Here is a 21,559-nt window from a genome sequence, read left to right on the forward strand (position 1 = left end):
CAGGATTCAGCTGTGGCTCTGATTTTATTTGCGTGATTCTTTTATTGAGTCTCAAATCACTCGGAGCAGTATCAAAGAACATAGTGTCTGAAATTCAGTGAAACATGAAAGCCATCATGAATGGCTGTGGAAAAGCATCAGTAAAATTGAATTATTTTCAGACTAGCAACACTAAATGTTACAAAATGCCTTGCTAACTAAGGTTAAGCCTTATTGCCAACTATGTTAAATGGTTGGCAAATGTCCTAAATGGCTGCACCACATAATGGATATTTATTGTCCACTTGGTAATTTGATTGAGGTCTGGGACAGCAGCTAATGATTTTTCGCCTCAGATTATATTACAGTCAAGCTGCTACTTAACCAGACACTAATGCAAGAATAGGATCAGTAAGAGAGGACGGCCTGATCTACAACCCACACTTAGAAGCTCAAGGACCTTGACCTTGGAGTCGGTGTTCTCTGTCAGACCCTCCCATTACTTAAGTATGGGTTTGGTCATAGCTACATTTAGACTGTTATAAACCATTCCCCATAGCCCCACATGATTGGCTTGGGTTGACTGGAGAAGAAATATATAAATGAATTAGCTGTTACTAAGTGGGTTCTGTTTTGTAAGATGTATAATACGACCTTTTAGGCTAAGTAATAGTGCTTACAAAGTAAAACTACTTTAAAATTACTTCTGTGGCTGGGCTCATCCCTGGAAATTTTGCAGATGATCTGAATTCTGTGGTACATAGCTGCTTCCTGGTGTGATAAATACTTACTACAGGGTTCCCCAGTTAGTTTTTCCGGGGGGCCAAAATTTTTCAAGGACAGAAAGTTGAGGGCCAGGCATGATTTCTTGGATGTTCACATGTACAGTGCTTAATAAATTTATTAGACCAGTTTTGATGAGTTTTGATGATGAATTTCTTGCCTTCATTCCCCAAAAAGAAGCATTATCAACCCAAACACATTGTAAATACACAAAACTGTCTGTACTTCTGTAGACTTTCATCCTGGCGGTGGTGTTAGGAGGTTTCTCCACTGTGGATATTAACTAGGGGTGTATATCACTTGTTTCATAGCAATATGATATAATGAAAGATTTCTGTATTTATTAAAGAAACAATCTCTTAACAAAAATAACAAAGACCTGCATTTCACTGAACAGTACATTTTTTTAATGTTGAACATGATGTTTTTAATTTCTTGAATTTCAGGGCTCCTAATTATCTTTAGAAATTATGGACATTTGGCCTTTTCAAGTCTTTTGGCCTCTGTTTGCCTATTTTAGCATCAAATACAGTCAGTTTGTAAATATCGGGTAAAGTCCAATATCATGCATCCTTGTCTACAACTCTTACTGTATCCAGTCCTACCAGTGAACAACCCCCTGAATCCCCTCTTAACTTGGATAAGGAGGCAGTGTTTATGCATCCTGGCAGCACAGTGACAGGTAGAGTTGTGAGCCTTGGCACTGACTCTACCTGGTGAATTGACCTGGTTCTAATGCCTTAACTTAGTCCTAACCACATCATGAAGCATGTAGAGCTCTTCATCTCTCTTCTTTGGGAGTGTGAAAGTGAATCAGATGACTTTAACAGCTCATAACCTAATTTTGAGAATTGCTTCCCTATTTGATAAATAAGTCATAACCTCTGCTACTTCTCTCATGCATTCAGATATTTTTTAGCCACACTTGAAAACTATGAGAAATTGACATTTTTAGTAGCAATGGTAATATTATTTATATGCTGACAACTTTTACACAGTACCTCTGTTTTTACTGTGTAGTCTCATGAGTCTGCCAAATGGTAGAAGTTTTGCTCTCTTCCCCACAAAGTCTTTGTATTAAACATTCCTTTGCTCGTCTCCCCTTTCTTCTCCTTCTGGCCAACTTCCCTGCCACTATCAAGTTGTACCCAGTTACTTGGGAGTTATGTTTCCTAGAGATTTATCTGATTACTCCATGTGTCCTGTGTGCTCCATCTGGTCGGTCTAACGATGCATGCTGACAGTGTACATGGCTTATGTGATTTTTTTTTTTTTCAATTCATTGCTTCTCTGGGGCCTTTGCAATGAGTTTATGCATTTTTATTTTACAATGACAATCAAAATCCGATTAATCATTCAGCCCTAATAAGAATTTTGAAGACATGATGTTGTGGATTATGTTTGTTCTGGACTTTTTGAGGAACCAGATAGATTGCTTTACCGTCCTTCACAATCACCTCATAACGGCAAGTCCATAAACCATTTATGAGCTTCAAGGAGAAGTCGGCATGTTTATTGTTGGACCAAATGGCTGAACGTAAGGAAGTATCTTGATAACTTCCGCCCCAACTTGCTGGAATATTTGAAAGGTTTATAGAGGTGGTTCTTTTCTTTTTAAGCGGAAGGACCATTTCCGTGGTCCCAGGACCAGATACTAAATTTCTAAATAATTCCTTTATAATATGAAGGGTATGAATTGCCAAACAGAATTCCTACAAAAGGAAAGCAGTATAATGATAATAGATGAAAGTTTGGTATTAATAGTTGTAGTTGTTGGAGTTGGGGGTCCACAGCAGCAGGCCATCCACACCAATGATCCAGAAGAACCTTCAAGGCACCCAGGAAAATAAACGGCCCAAACATGCCTAAAAGTAATGGACAGTACCGCACATCAAGAGAGGGTACCACCATAAGCAGGCAGGAGCACAATGTGGAGGGGGTAATATGGCACAATGAGAGTGCTTTAAAATGAGATGGTGTCTGACCTGGAAGAGCTTTGATAAAAAAAATGAATTCTTGAACTGAAGAATTAATTGAATGCTGGGATTTTATAGGGAACCAGTACAGTTAGCTAGTACAGGAGTAATGTGATATCCTTTTTTCAGTTCTGGTCAGTACATGAGCTACAGCATTTTGGACCAGCTGAAGGGTCTTAAGTGCCTTACTAACAGTCTCATTAAGAAATTTACAGCAATCCAATCCAACAAATGAGTGGACTAGTTTCTCTGCATTGTTCCAAGTCCAGATACGCCTGTTTTTTTGCAATGTTACAGAGCTGAAAAAGAGGCTGTCCTTGAATTACATACATACATTGATCAAATAGAACTCCCAGCTTTGTAACATTGGTGTTGGACACCAGGCTGATGCCATCTAGGGCGGTCATAACCATTAGAAGAAGTCTATCTAAGGAGCCAAGCACAATCACTTCAGTCTTGTTGGAGTTAAGTAGCTGAAAAGTTCTGATATCCAGAACTGATTGCTGTCATCTAGCTTATATTTGATATATACAGTAGAGTATCATCCACATAGCAATGAAAACTCATAGTGCCTAATTCTGCCTGGTCCCAGAGGAAGCATATACAGGGTGAAAAGAATCACTCACCATCTCATAGTAATTATTTTGAATAGTGGTGCAGTGTGGGATGGCCATACCTGACCAACGTTGCTGCAAAATTAGTCAGAATCCATACTTTGCAGTTATATTCTCTTATTATTTCCCCATTTTGCCAACTCCTAGACTGTTCTTTTAGACAAAGCCAATGTGACGATGTTTGCACAAGTTATAACTGTGCCTAGGCCTAGTTTGTTCTAGTGAAGTGTGATTGGAGGCCAACAGGGAACTGGAAAGGGGGAACAATCATGCTTGGACATGGTGCTTGGCAGTTGTGCTTAATGTGAGCGACTCCATAAGCTCAACCTATCCTGTAACCAGCCTCCTTAACAGAAGACTCAAACTGACTTCTGAAAAAATAACATTAAAAATGTATTTTTCTGCCTTGAGCTTGGGGATATTTTTCCTTTATACTGAAGTTCCACATGGAAGAAGAAAATGAAACTCTGAACAATTACTAGTAGAAGTAAGGGCTTAATATATGTTTTAAGGGATTGTACAGAATAGTTGCTGTATCATGACTTGTGCAGAGTAAACAGAGGTTGCTGTGCTGTAGCGCCATGTCTGACTGAGTATTTTTAAGCCTGCCCTGCAGTGTAAAAAGGAGGATTGCTGATGAGTGGGAATATAACTGTTGCATGTCTCTTCTGCAGAGCTTCCTGAAAACTGGACGGACACGAGGGAGACCCTCCTGGAGGGCATGGTGTTCCAGCTTAAGTATCTGGGAGTGACGATGGTTGAGCAGCCCAAAGGAGAGGAACTGTCTGCAGCTGCTGTCAAGAGGATAGTGGCCACAGTAAGAGACAATGCACGCCCACTCTCTGACAGTGAATGCACAAAAAAACACATAACTGGCATTTCTGTGAAGCACAAGGCACCTCACTTCTATTACCAACGCCACCATATTAAAAAATAATTTCCAGAAAGTGAGTTTCTCTCTGGTACAAATGATACCTTTTCATACTACCGCATTTTGTCACTTGAAACTCAAAGTCATTGAGTAGTTTTCTGATGTATATGACCTCACAGATACTACTGTTCTGATAGTTGATTGGTTTGCTGCCTACTCTCTCCTCAAGACCCAGGCTGACATTTAGAGGGGGATGCAATTATTTTGGACATTTTGACTAAGTGTATTGCTCTGTTGGCTTTATCAAGCAGAAAAAGCTTGTTACTGGATTTTGCAGCTCAGTCTCCATGAAGACTCTGGATGAACCAAGTGAGGTAGTTGAATTAGATGCCCCTGCTGAAAATGATGTAAGAGTGCTGAAAAGATTGAAGTAACTTTTGTGGAAATGGCAAGTCTTCTCTAGTATGATGCGACAAACTCTGCAACCCTTGAGCTAAGATCTAGTGAGTCATTTCTGCAGATAGTATTTGCATCTATCAGGTCAAAATCCCTGATTTATTAAAGATGTAATATTGAGAGTTATTCATCAGTTTTCCCTAAGAACTGTTTGATCACTCTTTCCTATCTGCTAAAAAACACTCACAGCATGATGCTGTCAAATAGGAGGTGAGCTGTGTCTGCTTTCCTCCAGGAGTTACTTTTGGATACACTCAGATTGATCTTGGTTTTATCAGATCATAGATATTGTTGCTCATGACAGTCATTTGGTGCTTTTCTTTTCTTTAACAAAATTAAATTTGTCATTCACCAATGATATATTCTTACATTGCAACCCTGCCACAATTTTTAAGTCGGTGAAAGCACAGTGACGTAAAACCTGGCAGTAGCTCCTTGAGCCTCAAATCTTTTTTTGTTTGTTTAAACATGCTGAGAAAGGTATGTGCCTTTTCAGGTGGCTCCTACCTGAAGTGTTGAAACATGTCAAAGATGAAGAAGTGAAATGGGAGGCGCCTGTGCGTCTGAAATTTCATAGTAAATGTCTGAAAATATGTGTCTTTTCATGTTTGCTTTAAAATCTTTGATTCTGTTCATTTACCTGTTTTATTTTGTGTGTTATACCATCCTTAATTATTTCTGTGTCTCACTCATACATCTCTTCCTTTCAGGCTAAAGCCAGTGGAAAAAAACTCCAGAAAGTCACATTAACAGTTTCACCCAGAGGAATCATTCTTTATGACAGTGCCTCCAACCAGCTGATAGAAAACATCTCTATTTACAGGTAACTCCCCCTCTTTGGGTTGTTTATAATTCCAGCATAACCTGTGTCCCTGAATGACATGGGTTGCCCCAGTTATGAAATGCTCTCTTGTTTGTCTTCTCTCTCCCTGGATGGATGTGTTTTTAAGGGACTGTGATATACCTGCGCAGTCTGAAGTGTTTTTATATGCATTAATGTGTTTTTAAGCACTTTTTTCTGTACATTGCACAAACACAGTCAGCCAGTGGTTTGTCTCTACCCCAGGGAAAAACTACCACCGCTGCAGCCAGCAGTCTCAAAGCTGCTTAACCTTATTTGACCTTGAGATTATAAATCAAGCTTGAATCTTTACTGCGAGTCTGCATTTATTTGTCTACATATCAAATAGGGATTGAACTAGTTTAAAATCTCAGTGGACAAACATTCAACACATCGTCCAGATTAATGGTAATGGTTTCAGTTGAGTAAGCTTTAACGCCAGTGTTTTACTACAGTGAAAACTGATGACACATTGACCTAACGTTTCTAAGCTGAAGTTTTCCCTTAAACCTGACCGTAAGCCCGAGTTGTCTACCTTGTTGCCTGCCTGTAATCTGCATCTTACAACAGCTGGTAAGCATCCTCCACAGAAAACAGAAACATCCACGATCTTTATAACAAATGGCTAACCTAGGGCCCTGGGAAATGTGTTTTATTTTCCCCTAGAATTTAGTTTTCTGTTTCATTTTAAGAGAATTTGATTTTTTTCCTTAAACTTAATTTGCATTCAGAGAACACGTGCTATTTATGTTGATGAATAAAATGTCCATGAATTGAGAAATAACTGGTGATACACAAAATTTGACAATGAGGGCCGATGCAGTATGATGTTTAAAATAACATTTTGGCTGGTGCTGATGCTAATACCACTGTTTTTTTCATTAACTGTTGTTTGATTTTTGTGATTGTTAACTTCCTCATTTAGGCCAAGGACTGATGTTGTTTTTGTTGTTGACCAGTAATTCTCTCCATTATTAACTTAGAGGTGATGAATTCATACATAGAAATCCACAATGTAACTTTTTATTAAAACTTGTTTCACAGTACTATTTTTTTAACAACTGTAGCATATTCTCTTTAAGCTGAAATAATTTGGTACTTAATTTTAACAATTCAACCTCAACATAAACTAGATTTTTTAAAAAACAGTCATATTTAATCCTGTATCACACTTAGAAATACAGTGATATTATAAAAAAGATATTTTTCCCAGTAGTGTCCCACTTTTTTTGGCTAATTTCAGCCACATCCTCATGCCTCACATCCTGCATGCATGCTGCAAACTCGGCTGATCTGTAAAAATCTGCAAAAAACCTTGTTGGACCACTGTCTGTCATCGCTTTTGTCACCATCAGCCAATACCGATGCTCCACAAAAGCATCAGTACATCACTAGAGTTTACCTTAAATCTAATGAATTTCTTGACAGGCCGCAGTTGGCCTGTAAGCCATAGTTTGGACAGAGTTTGCATAATTAGTGAGTAGTTGAGCAAGACAAAAACAGAGGCGGAAGTGAAGCTGATGAGAATGGGGAATTATGCTAACTGATACTTGTATGTCACATTGTATAGCCCACACCTCTCCATAAAACCACAATTCACTAAAAATATGAAATAAAAGGATTGGGTAGGAGTCTCAAAGCTCAAGTCTGACACCTCGAGTAAGCCTACAAGTTAAGTCAGCTGCATGCCTCGCACAAACTCAGCATGCTTGTATTGTTTGGGAGGTGGACAGATGAGCGAAGGGATGCACGAGCTGTGCAGATTTTCCCCAGACATAAGAGCCTCTTTCTTACAAGAATCAACATTTCAGTCAACTTAAATCAATTTGGATATTCCACGTTTAAATGTCCAGTGCTTAACAAATTTATTAGACCACCTGTCATATTTGTCTCAAAGACCATCCAGCATCATGAAGTGCTTTCATACGGGCTCTTTCATTTTCAGTGAGATCTCCACGTTTTACCATTTTGAACAGGAATGAGGGATTTCAAACTGAATTCACTGGGCTTCTCTGAGAAGTCAGAAATTAATCAAGCATAACATTCAACCACTAAAACTCATTTTTCTGTTCAGGAATGCAAGTAAATAACTATAATTTGACATATTAATCAAGAAATAATAATGTGCTTTACTATTTTTTCAGTTTTTTTGTAAATCAGTAAATTTGAAAATTCATGGATAACAATAATAGTTCTATTTTAGCATTAAAAATATCATTTGGGTTAAAAAGCGTCTACATATTGGTGTATTAACCATTGCAGAAACATAAAAAATGATTTTGGTAGTTACCAATGCTGTTAATTTAGAGCAGCTGTGGCATAAACCTTACTTTGGTTAGGGTTAGGGTGGTCTAATAAATTTGTTAAACACTGTAGATTCTGTTTTTAAAGGCTAATTCCGCAATTCTGTATTTTCTCAGCATTAAAAATCAAATGTATCGAAGCGCTCAGTGCTAGTCCTCATGAGCTGACAAACTTAACTGTACCTGCTATTGATTAAGAACTGTAATATTCAAGCAAGGTTGTTTACTTGGAATAGTGGAAGAAGGAGAAAATTGTCCATTGGACAGTTCAGAGTTGTCCTCCCTGTCGGTGTTTTGTCCTGCAGCTGACTTAATGTTCACCAACTATTAATGGGGCAAAATTGCTGTTGCTTTTAGAAAACTGGCATGCACCTGCACTTTACCTTAGTCGGTATCTTTGCCCAATACTATGTCCTTTTGCAGTTCCTCTTCACCACCCTGCAGTATGAAAAACTCTTTTTCTTTTTTTGCAAAAATACCTTGCATGTGCATATTAACTGAAAAGCTGCAATGATAATGCATTCTTTCATTTGAAGAGTACGAGGTTTATTCTATAGTTAAAGGGCTGTCTGTGTGTGGTGAGTCCAGCTGTGACCTCAGGATGAATTGAGGACATAAAGCAGCTGGTTGCATTTCACACTCCATTGGGTCTCTCCCTCCCTGGATATCTGATATTAAGATTGATGACCAGTGTATTTACCAAGACACCATATCTCCCAGGTGCCCTAATTCCAAAGACATCTATCCGTACATTTTTGATATCACGTGCAGTTTGCAGCCATGACTTTTAAACCTCTACAAAATCTTCCTCCCTTGCTTTTTTAAAATTTATTTTGCACTTAAAGTGCTATAGCATTAGTTAACCAACTATTTCACAGTGGGGTTCAAGTGCAATTATAAACTTTTTTAGGAAAAGAAGTAGGGATGCACTGAAATGAAAATTCTTGGCCGAAACCAAAAACCGAAAATGAGGAAACCAAGGCCGAAAACCGAAACACCGAAAGACATTATTATGCCAATTATTAGTACCATTGCATTTGTGGCTATGACTGTGTACTAACCTCACTAAAATCAACTGCAATTGCAAAAATTAATATTAATGCTTCAAAGAATAAATCAATTACAAAATTATGTAAATATTTATTAAGCACTTCATTCCAACAATACACAATATAAAATAAAATAAAACACAAAATAAAATGTTTAACTTGACGCCACTCATGTATACATTAAATCAGTGGTTCTCAACCTTTTTTCAGCCAAGTACCCCCTAAACAGCGCAAAGCTTTTTGGCCAAAAAGAAAAACATTAAAGAGTGCTGCGACAGCCGTCTGATTTATCAAACTTTGTAACTGATAAACACTTTCAAATTACAAATTTTAGATATTTTTTTCATACATTTTAAATGTTAAAAATGCATGACTAAAATCATGGCACATAGTTTTATCTCTAAATGTGGGAATTCAAATTAATATAGCTGTTGAAAACAGTGACTGAAAGGCTTTAAACCCAGAAGTGTGCAAAACTCTGCTCGGCTGCAGTGGTCTCTCTGGAACAATTTGGAAATAAAAACATAGAGTTAGAAAGAACTAAAAACCTGTAAATAATAAACAAATTATTAAAAAAGACTTCGCTTTTCTCAAACTGAAATCAGGAACTTAGTTATAGATCAGCATTTCTTAACAAAAAATAAATCATAAACCTTTTTATGAATGGAGTGATTGTGAATACAGTGATTGACAGGTATGTGCCAGTGTGGGTCAAACCATCCTGCCATGGGGGAGACTCAGGGGGTTTTAGGGTGATTAAATTTAATAACATACAAAATATTAACCTAAGTTTATAAACTTAAGGTGCTTACACCCTATATGCAATTTTTTCATGCAAATTATTTACACAAAATGTTTACATTTAGAACCTGTAGCGAGTCAAAGCAAGCTTCCACACCTGCAACAACATTACGCAGCGCGACGTTGCTGCGGCTATTTAAGTAGCGCATTTGCGCTCATGTGGACATGTCGGGCTGCCTGTTGCCTGTCTCCCTCTCTACCAGGCTAAAAAAGAGGCAAAAAAACAAGCACTGATACGGACAGATATGAGGAGATATCAAACTTCAGGTGGTGTTGGAGAGGAGGACGTTTTTGTTCCTCTGTCTACCTTATTAATCGGCACCACCACCACTATGTGCGCTCGTTGGAGCAAAACTCACACAGCTGGAGCTGTTTCTAAACTAACGGGACTTTAGTGAAATATTTACCAACACAGTCTCCTCTGACCTCAGACAAACGACTTATAAATGCTCTGAATCAACCAGCTACATGACTCCTCTGGACAGTCTTGAACAAAAACAGGTGAGCCAGTCTGTGCGCTGTGGAGAGAGTTAACTCCTCTCACCGCGAGCCTCAGCTGTGCAATGTTATAACTCTTATTGATCATATTTGACATAGAATGAATGAAAAGTCAGTCCCTCCTCTTACAAACTTGGCTGGCACAGTGAATGAAACCATGAAACAAAACGGCACTGACAGCCTGGCTGTGCGTAAAAGTGCCGCGTTACGCACAGAGTGAAGGACAGAGAGGTACAAACCTCCTTTTATCTTCCGCTTCAAAAAATATCACTGTTTATTAGAGGACAGAGAAAACACACCGCAGACGTTCACAGCACGAATGTGATTTCAGAATGTACGTAATATACTCGCAAAAAAGTGTCGCTCCTGACATGCAATGAAAGGCGCTATTTGTCTTAAATAGCCGGCATGTATTTTAAAATCTCGCGTACCCCCTAGAGTGCCTTCATGTATACGTACCCCTATTTGAGAACCACTGCACCAAGCGCGTGCTAGCCGCGGTTTTTGCTTGCGTCATCACAACGTCGTGTTTCTGCCTTGTTGTTTCGGCGATAAAAGTCTTTCGGCCGAAAACCGAAAATGCACTTTTGGGCCATTTTCGGCCGAAAATTTTCAGTGGCCGAATTTTCGGTGCATCCCTAAAAAGAAGTGATGCAAGATGATAAGTTCAGCCTTTTATAAAGTTTTTAGGATCTCCTTCCTCAACTAGCCTGTGTACCCACCATTTAGGTATTAAGGTAGTAACACTGTGATCAAATAATTAGGAAAATAGCTATTTTAGTCATGACTACTTCATCAAGAAACACGCATGTTTTGCGTCTATAAATATTTATTCCTTAGCAGTTATTAATTAGCACTTATTGCTCTTATTCGTGTTAAGTTTTGTGGTTGTTGTGGGATCCCCTTGCCCTTCCATGAGCCCATGTAGAAGGCATTTAGCATGAACAGCCCATGTCCCTGCTCTTCCTATGCTGATAAGGAACATGTTAGACAAGGAGAGAAGCAGCAAAACCCAGAGCAGAGCAGGCATCAATGACAACAGAATTTATGATGTCAGAATCAGAATAAAGAAGGAGCTGGGGTCGAGGAGGGCTGCATGAGCAGCTTGCAGAGAGAGCAGCAAAGCGTAGCCAGGCAAGAGCAGTTTAAATAAGGCAGCATCGGAGCGATTAGCCAATAGAGTGCTTAGAGCAAATCAGCTGGCTCTCAACTGATGAGGGCTTGTGTGAGATCAGCTTATCAGTGGCCTGCCTGAACTAACCCTAAATGCTTGATTTTTGGAACAATCAGCCCTAAAGCCTGACTCCTTTCTCTTACAACAGAAAAATACCTAAAGTAGTTGACCTTCTACACCACAGCAGTACAAAACAATTCACCTTTGGTGTATATCACTTGTAAAATGTATCTCAGAGGTGGCAGACCATGTCTGAAAGCCGTCTGAAATATTATTTTTAATTGAAGGCACAGTAAGACAGCAATGTTGTTACTAATTTGAATAGCAGAGAGAAACACAGTTCCTTTAACAAAATAACACAGACTGGCACAGTCACATGATCAGCTTTAATGTGTCTATTCATCATGGCACCTGCAGGCAGCAGGGGTGTGTTTTTGATCACTTGCAGAGTTAGGACTGTAATGTTGTGGGTATTAAGAATACCAGGGATTTTGTTTTTCTGGAACAGCAGGGAGAAATACTAGATTTAACAGTTTAAATCAGATTGCAGGACTAGCTTAAAGGCTTAGAGCAGATGAAGTTACACGATGGCCCCACTTGATCTGAGAAGGCTGTATAAAATTAGAGTTTTTATTAAGGTCCCTGCATCTGTGTTCATGTTTTTTTGTTTGTTTGTTTTTAGAATATCATATTGTACAGCAGACAAGATGCATGACAAAGTGTTTGCCTACATTGTCCAGAGCCAGCACAATGAGACCCTGGAGTGCCATGCCTTCCTCTGCACAAAGAGAAAAATGGTAAGATAATGTACTGTGCAATAAGTGTGAAATTAGACTATTTAACCTAAATAGTCCAGTAAGTTACCAATGTGAAAAACAAAGTTGCACATACTCACCATCTGTAAGTAAACACAAAAGGTTTGATACCAAATCTTTATTGGTTGAGATAGGAAATATTCATAAACATCCTTGTCAACATTCGCATTAATTCATCAACAATATGAACAAGATGCTATTACCATTAATGTTTCTGCACACAGTTACCCACTAATATCTCTGTTTTCAGTCTTTGCAAGCTGTACATGAATCTCAATATACCTTACATCACTTTTACAACAACTGGACACAAAAATAAATGCGGGTACATTCTGTAGCTGGTGCAGAGTTCTGCATTAATATAATTGATGCAGCTGTTGCTCCTGGCAATCTATGGAAAGTATTTTTATGCTGATACAGTTATTTAAAAAGTTCTGAGATAACTGCGCTGCCACTTTAACATGTAAGCATGCATATTCAAGTATTTGGTAAGGAGAAAGATGAGGAGAGAAACTTAAAGGGTGGGGAGGCTTTCGTCCCTCTCTTACATTCCCTCCATCCCTGGAGGTTTGCAAAACTAGTGAGCCACTCCCTCCTCTTCCTTCCCCTCACTAATTTAGTTCTGGCCAAACGGCCACGTATCCTTCCAGTAACATAAACAATATGTCATGGAGCTTGCTCTCCTCTTCCTCCCGTACAAGTGTCTGTGTCCATACTCTTTTGTTGGTGGTCACTTCCTGTTTTCAGTTTCTCTCCATTGGATGAGATGGCAATGAGTATTTTTTTCCCTTCCACCTTTCATGTTTTCCCTCTGACTTACTATTTCCTCTCTTTGGTTCCCTACAGGCCCAGGCTGTAACCCTCACAGTGGCTCAGGCTTTCAGAGTGGCATTTGAATTCTGGCAGGCTGCCAAGGAAGGTACGCGTGGTTGCCCCTGACAACCATATAAGTGTGAAAAATGAGTGAAAATGTTACTGCCTTCTTTCGCCTTTTGCCCCAGTGTTTTTTAAATCTCCAATCACTGTATACGTCCTTTATCTTCCTTCTGATTGGGCACATATTGATTTAGTGCCTCATTCTTTGAATTCCCACACAACTTGGAAACATAAATTATCTTATGTCTTCCTAGTCTTGGCCTTGACACCCTCTAGAGGGTTCATGTGAAATATTCTTGCCAGTCACCCTCGTCCTATACACACACATACACTCACACACACAGAGGAATCCACAACTGATTGAAGCTGCTGTGGTTAAAGACCCACCAAGAGAGCTGAAACCTGTTTGAGTTTAGGGATGCCTCTTTATTATAGGCCATTCAGTCATGTTGAAAGACACATTTAGGGACTGACTCAGGGAGGTCTGGAAAGAAATTTAGCTCAGCCGGGGGCAGAGGTGGGCTAACTAGAGTTGATCTTCTCTTGTTTCTTTGCTGTGGTAATAGGACTCAGATGTGAGGAAGTTTGGGATGTCCCTTTGACAGACTTTTTCCTTACTGCATAAATACTTTTAAACTGTTCCTCATTAAGTATTTATATTTCTTTCTTATCAAATTTGTTACAGGGTTAGTGTAGATACTTGAAGAGACTTGAAAAAATTTTAATTGGACGTTTGAAATTTAAGGCCATAAAAAGTGAGGGAAAAAAAGCGTATGTAACCAGTGCGATGTTTTAAGTTTTAGATGACACATTGCTTAAGATGTCTTTTTTAAATTTTTTTTTTATTTTACTTTTTTAACTTTTGGTGGTGCTGATCCAAACCAAGCTGTGCTGATTTACTTTTCCATCACTAGTTTGGCCATGCTGGGCCACATTGTGCCTGGAATGTTTCTGCTCTGGAGCAGGTCCCAACAGTGCCTGCCCCGCCTTGATTCGCACTGCAGTGACGCCAAAGTGGTTCGTCATCATTCAGGGACACCTCACTGACGTGTTTTAAGTAGCAACCGCTGCATCAAACTTTGTAGTACCTGCCGTATTACCAATAGAAGAAGAAACATTGAAGTAGAAGCAGTACGTGTTTTATCTTCTGCTTCTGGTGGGGCAAAACATTGCTTTCTGAGGCACAGCTTTTGAACTTCATCAACCCAACCCAAGTCCACATCATCAGCTCTAGACGCGATCTCAAACGGATGGCTCATTTGTGTTTGAAAAGCAAATCCCCTGCCGCGCTGGACTGTTTTACTGAGTCGAACCAAGCAGAGCCAGGCTACTCAATGTAATGTAAAAAGCCCTAATAGACTGTCTGCTTGTGTCAGCCCCATCATTTTAGTGTGAACAGGAGTCGGAGAGGAACCTACTATGTCAAGGCTCATTTATGCTCTACTCACGTATGAAAATAGATCCGTGTGTTTTGCACAACTGTCAATACCCTCATACTGACGTGCCTCTATGTTGGAGTGGACATTGAAAAAGGAATCCACTCGAGGTCATCGTCTCTCACTGAGCTACTTTGATGCTGCTCCATACATCCCAGATAAGAACCATCTGTTTTCTGCTCAGTTGTGCTCTTGTAGCTCTTTCTTTGTGCCCAGGTTAGCTAACGTCATTGATATGTTTGTGTTTTATAACAACTCACTCATTGTTAATGTCATTATTCCCTCAGAAAACTTGATGATGTTCTTTCAAATGTTTCTTCTTCGTTGTGTTTGCTACTTTGGATTGAACTGTTGGCCACATTGCTTGACACTGCCCAACGATTGAGTGCGGTATTGCAACTGTTGATCAGTACCCTTAAGCTTTGAGAGAACAAACGAAAAACAGACTAACAAGAACACTGAGTATGGACAGAAAGGCCCGTCTGTGTGCTTTTCAGAAGTAGAGCATAAATGAGCCCTTAATAGCAAAATGATCCAAGAAAGGAAGAAGAAATGTCTTCAGCAGTGCAGATAAGACTCATTATTATTAAAGGCCGCCCCAGAAAACAACAGAAAAACAGTAGCAGAAGTATGATGGCGGTACAGTAAGGATTTCAGGTTCTCTGTTCATAATCCTTCCCTCATGTCTGCATCTCGGCCCCTCTCTCTGTCAACCAGTGTGCCTCAATATCCAGTAAATTGATATTTAGCTCCATGGCTTGTTACATTTCAACAGTAAGTCTTAAATGGTGTGGCAAGGCGCACTGCTGTGCTTTGAGCCAAGTCTTGGTGTGCCGTGGGAATATGTACAACCATAAGCAATTACTGCCACTATACATAACTTAAGTTCAGTCAGGACTGCTTTGTTAAGAAACACACATGATTTAGTTACAGTTTCTCTTTATTGGCAGTTATGACACTGAAAAACTGACTAAAGTCAGAGGCAGAATAAAGGAGGTGCTGGGGTGGAGGAGGGTTGTAAAAGGAGGTTTGCAGAGAAAGAAGCAAAGCATAGCCACACAAAAGCAGTTTAAACATGGCAGCATTAGTGCTGTTTGCCATCAGCGTGCTCAGAATGAATTAGCCAGCAGTCAGCTGATGATGGCTCGTGTGAGATCAGCTGATCTCAGTTATATGGCAGTGCTTGACTTCATGGCCTGCCTGAGCTAATGTTAACACTTGATTTACTGTAAGATATAAAAGGCTGTTTTGTATATAAATGGTTTTGATGTGCCTTGAAATCTTGGCTTGATCTTAGGTGTGCTTTGGGCAAAAAAAAATTTTGAAAACCACTGCATTTCAAAGAAAAATGTGATGTTTCAATATTTCTGTTGTTTAGTCAATCGATTAGCTTTTATTTAATCAATAATTGAATGGCATCTTTTCAATGGCATCTGAAAAGCTGTAAAACCAATCACTGATGCAGGAAGAGAGACGGGAGGAGTAAGCATACTACAGCCAGAGTTTCTTAAATTTTCAAACTTGAAAGTGAATCTATTAAAAAAACATTTATCACAAGTCATTTTCTTCAACATTAACAAGATAACCCCCTTATTTTGGTGAATCTTTAGTTCATATTTTTGAATGTTTGGATTAATGTAAGATTAGTGTTAGATAGATTTTTTGTGTTAAAGCAGTCAATGGGCTTCTCTTATCAGTTTTACATTTTAGATTAAACTACTCTTCAAAATAAACATGTGAAAAACCTCAAGCTCATTAGAATTTAAGCTTTATAAAGGAAATGCTAGTGTTCCATTACCAATCTATGACCTTGGATTTTTGTTTGAATTTCCACCACAAATTGTTTCTTAAATATTTGCCAAGTAGCAGGAAGTTAAATGTTGGATGCTCAAAGTTTCCTGGAGGAGGATGCCAATATCCGCTTCTCATTATAAAAAAATCACTGTGAGTAAATAAGCCTTGCACTGTCTCGAAACACTACTTAAAGTCTTTAGACCTCAGGGTACCAAGTTGCCTAAATATAAATGTAAAAAGCTAACCCTAATTTGACAGGTCTTCCCCGACAAAAGTGTTATGCTATTTTAAAATCAGAATCAGCTCAGCACACCTGCAAAAATATTTTATTTAATATCAGATTACAGTTTATTTGTAGATCAGAGGCTTTAAATGTGCCACATATCATCCATGTTGGACCTTAATAACCATGAACTCATTTGTCCTGTATCATTTAACTTTACATGCATTAAATTAGAAAATTCAGTCCTGGTCTGCTATAATGAGAAATCTCACATATTTTTCATTTTTGCCACACAAAAGGTGGTATTAATTTTTCCCACTCTTTTAATTTAAAAAGACTATGGACAAAGAACAGATGATCACAGACTCCTCTGTACAGCTCAGCAGAACATGGGTATAATTTACTGCATGCTTGACTCCTGTCAAAATGACAAGTTCTTGCTACATGATATTAGTCTGTCTTTAAAATCAGCCTCCCCTACTCTGAAATCCTAGCATCTTTACATGTATGCGTGCACATGTAAGCATTCTTTGAATTCTGTGATTACCCATTGTTGCTGTCTTTCTTGTTTAGCACCTGGCACCTTGATCCCTACTTGCCCCTGTCTCCATCCCCCCAACCCAGAACTCACCTTTGTGTTTTATAAAGAGGGAGACAGGCAGGGAAGATGAGAGAGAAAAGTAGGGGGTGGGGGTTAGGCTAGGGGGCAACAGAGCATGAAAGGCAGGGTAGTGGGTTGTAGATGGGGGATGTGTGAAGAAGAAGGCAAAGGATTGTGCTTGTGTGTCAGTGGGAGCTCAACCCCCTGATAGATTCAGTGTCAGTGCCATCGATCCTGTCTTTTGTGGAGGCAAGCTTATTTATTCAGCCCTTTGGAGGGACACATTGGCACTGTACAAAAATTCTATCTGCCTCTGTCATTAACCACAACTTTGTACTGCTCTAATGTGGTGTTAAAGAATGTTTTAATGTGGCTGTGTTTCTATTTGCGGGCTGAATTTGTTTTTCCAAGATCAAGGCTACAGTTCATTGGGTCATAGCTCTGAATTTGGTCTTTTTTTATTTTGGAATTGAATATTAAATCTGCTACCTTGCTTTGCTCTTTCCTGCTCTGTAACTCTTTATCTCCCCCTTTGTTCATTTTCAGGGTGGGCATAGTAATTTACAGAACTGTTTTCTTCTAGTTTCATACAGTGTCACTGTAGTCAGATGGGGTCATGGAGCAGGAAAGAAATATTTTCCAAAAGAAGTAGTGGTATCTCCTGCTACAGAAGGAGAAAGTGAACTTAAAAGAAGAAATAAACATTTCATCTGAGTAAAAACACCCGAGGTTCAGGGCAGGAACAGGGGCTATCAACAGTCTGTCTATCTGGTTTAATGTTTCTGTTTCTTCCAAACTCTTCTCAACCACCCACAGTGGTTCTCTAGAGCCCCCCACACATTCCTGACCTACATTCCTCTGTATATTACAGCTCTGATCACTGTTCATAGAATATGCACAGTAAACACTGCAGCAGCTTTGAAATTGCATATCAGTTAGTTTCCTCCATGCTCAAAAAGTCGTTTAATACTTGAGTCAGACTGGAAGCGTGCTGGAAAGGCCGTGGGGGATAACAGGAGCTTTGGGAAAAACACTGCTATCACTAAGCTACATGGACTCATGGGAAATGGGAGGGTTTCTTTTTAAGAACAAGGATGATGATGAAATAAAAACAACTTTTTTGTGGAAAAAGGAATTTGCTTTAAATTACTTTCATCTTGAGCTGCAATGTGTCAAAATCTGAAGATTGACCTACCATTGACTCTGAGAAACCAGTGTCCTCAAAGTTGCACTTTAACATAAGGAAGAAAATGTACCGTGTAACAACTGCAAATGTTATAACTGGCCACAAATATAATACAAGCCTGTGTTTTTAATGTAATAATCCCACACACTTAAGTTTCTCACAACTGCAACAGCAGTTGCCTACTGCAAACTAAACAACTGGGACATTTTGCTGGATTGATTACATTTGCAGGAGGATAGAAGGCACTGTCTCTCGAAATTGTATTAACTTCCCAAAAATGTAATATGAAAATCAAAAATAAAAGTTAGGGTCATTGCTAAATATGTTAACTATAGACTATGCATTCTTAAGTCATAGGTGGGAACTCACTTAATGTATGGTGCAAACGTGTCTAACAACAAAAGCATTAATCCACGAGAACATGAGCAAAAAATCCCAGCAGCGATCACTCTACAACAAGCAACATCAGAACACATATAAAACACATCCAAAAACTGCCCAAGGGCATAATGGGAAACTGTGTCCACACATCTCCCCAGATTTTCAATGTTTAACCCTGAGATATTCTCTGGTTAGAAGAAGTTGAAGTAAATGTTCTGATTATTTTAAAAATACCCCCAAAACTATTTTAAAACTATTATTGACAGCCCTACTTTTCTCTCTTCTGTCTTTTTCTACACTGTGTTTTTCTCCATATAGAGAAAGAGAAGCGGGTGAAGTCTGGTTCAGAGGGAGAAGGTGCCAGTAACTCTCAGTCGGACAGTTCTGCCAGCTTGGGTAGCGTGAAAGGAGGAGGTGAGTCATGTCACCCATCATCACCTTTCGCTCTCTCTCTTACTCTCTCTCTGTCTTCCTCCTTTGCCTCTGTAACACTGTAGCAAAGCTATTTTACCCCCAGGGGACTGAAGAGTGTCCAGCTTCTTGTCAGTGGTTTATAAAGAGGCTGCACGCCATCCAACCCCACACTAAACTCCACATCAGTGATACCCAGCGTTTTTTCCTCTGAGCCCCCAGCCCCCAACCCCCCCCCCCCCACACACACACACACACACACACGCACTTGTATCTGAGAACAGCTGAGTGCCCAAACAACACACTTAGAAACCCCCCCCCCCCCCAAAAAAAAGAAAAACATTGCTATTAAAAGCCAACATAAATTTTAATGTTTTTGTTGCTAGAACCCAAAGAAATTAGGTTTAAATGTTATTTTTACCAAAAGATCTTTGCATGAGTTTTTAATGAGTGTTAGTTTTATGGTTTATACTTATTTTACAACCTCAGAGCAGACAAAGCCTTGCAGCCCCCCTGAGATGTTTGGCCAGGACCTCTGGGTTGGAAACCCCTGCTCTTCATTATTATTGATTGTAGAATCTCTACATTAAAAAACAAGCAGCATTATTAAGTCTACATGTGTTACAATAGCAATGATGAGGCTCGCTGTGACTGAAAAACATCAAGCCTCTATGTTTTGTTGTAGATCAATAGAAATTAAATCTCTGTTCACCTGCCCTTATGTCACTTCATGATGTCAGAGAGCTTATCATAGACAACCTGTCCTATGCTGTCTGTATGAAGACGCACAAGTACAGCCCATGTAAAAACATGAAAGAGGCATACCTTTTCTGTTCAGTTCATCATCTTTGTTCAATAAGATTCCAGGACTTGAAAGCCTTGACAAGCCTTCAAAACATTTTCATGATATGAATTGTGATACAGGGAAGGGAGTTACATGCACAATATTCAGGCGCCAGACTATTGTTTAAGAATCAGTAAAAAGACATGGTAAAGCCTGCACACTTACTCTCTGCCTCAAAAGTGTAATCTTGATGATTATGTGTTTTTTCCCTGTAAAAATCTGACCTGACCTGACTTCATACAGAATCTCTGAAGTGTTGTCAAGAGGAAGCTAAGAGACATCAGACTCAATGTTACAGACGAGCTGAAGGCTGCTATCAGAGCAACCTGGGCGTCATAACACCCCAGCAGTGCCACAGACTGATTGGCTTCATGCCGATCAGTCACATTGATGCAGTAATTCATGTTAAAGGAGCCCAGACCAACAACTGAATGATGAATTAACATTATTTCCAGAAGATCAAAATCTCTGTATCATAAATCCTTTCTTAAATTTGTGTTTTGTAATATTCTAATATTTTGAGATAGTGGACTTTTAATTTGGTGAACTGTAAGCCACAATCATCAAGATTATAACAAAAAAAATCTTGAAATATTTCCCTTTGTTTTGAGATGCACCTGTAGATTTTCTTTGGTTTGATCAGACCTTACGAAGATCTAAGTGTGACCAAAACAATGTGGCTTGGAGTAAGTGTGCAGGCGTAACCATTTCTCTTTTCATAATATGACCCGAGCCAGAGAACTTAAAGGCAGTATTAGTTCATTGTATGATTGACAGCTAAAGTGTTAGTAGTTGAGGAGCGCCCTGTTGCCAGTAGCACAATGGCTGTACACTTATTCTTCACAATTCTCTCTCACAATAAGTCTTTTAACTGAATCCTCCTGAATCTAAAACTTGAATCTACTGGAGATTTCAGTGTGACACATGGAGGCAGTCGTATCTCTCTAAAAAATATCTCAAAACAGCAGCTTCAGACTTAGAATCCCTTTCCCCCCAGCCATGAGGCCCTAAGCCACACTGGGATTTCTCTAAATCTGTTCCTGCACTTTATTTGGGCTTAGTTGACACAGGTTTTAAAGAATGGCCCTTGGTGAAAATATTTAACATGCACATTTGTGAACAGAGAGACTTGGTGTGCACCTTTGGACTAATATTATCCCACTGTCCATTTGTTTGAATTGGCTTCCAATGGATTTGGCTTCCAATGGATTTGTGGTAGGCATACTGGCATATTTAGATAGCATAGTAACACACTGTGCATTTTCTTCTGCTGCCCTCTGTTTTGAACCAACCCTAAAGAAATGATTAGGGAGATCATTACTTTATTGCTGTTATAAGGTTTCATTTAAGTGCCGTTCAGTCTTTCTATTCAAAGGAAATGTCACTGAGTCAGAAGGACTCTGTGTCAGTGGTGTTGTCTGAGGAGTCAGCCTTATTCATGAGACATGATACCTTCAGCTCTCTCCTGGCACCAGACCCATTACAGTGGCAGCAAAATATAGATACAGACTCTTCTTGTGTTACAGTCAGATTTTCTGTGGATTCTTGCTCCTTAAGACTGATCATTTTCATCAATCTCCTCTTTTTCATAGGCTCATATGTGGGGCTGCTGCTTAAGGATTATTGTTTTTATCAATAAACCTACTC

General features: G+C 39.2%; 1 protein-coding gene across 1 annotated transcript in view; it reads left to right on the forward strand.

Annotated features, from left to right (window-relative positions):
• ldlrap1b (low density lipoprotein receptor adaptor protein 1b) overlaps positions 1-21,559 on the forward strand; it is a 45,497-nt gene that overhangs the window by 17,191 nt on the left and 6,747 nt on the right. Inside the window, exons 2-6 of the mRNA XM_041812934.1 lie at positions 4,027-4,169; positions 5,390-5,502; positions 12,028-12,142; positions 13,007-13,079; positions 18,976-19,071. Of these exons, the coding sequence (XP_041668868.1) occupies positions 4,027-4,169; positions 5,390-5,502; positions 12,028-12,142; positions 13,007-13,079; positions 18,976-19,071 (540 nt within the window). The remainder of the gene's footprint in view (positions 1-4,026; positions 4,170-5,389; positions 5,503-12,027; positions 12,143-13,006; positions 13,080-18,975; positions 19,072-21,559) is intronic.

The sequence above is a fragment of the Cheilinus undulatus genome, linkage group 18, assembly GCF_018320785.1.
Source record: "Cheilinus undulatus linkage group 18, ASM1832078v1, whole genome shotgun sequence".
Lineage (NCBI taxonomy): Eukaryota > Metazoa > Chordata > Actinopteri > Labriformes > Labridae > Cheilinus > Cheilinus undulatus.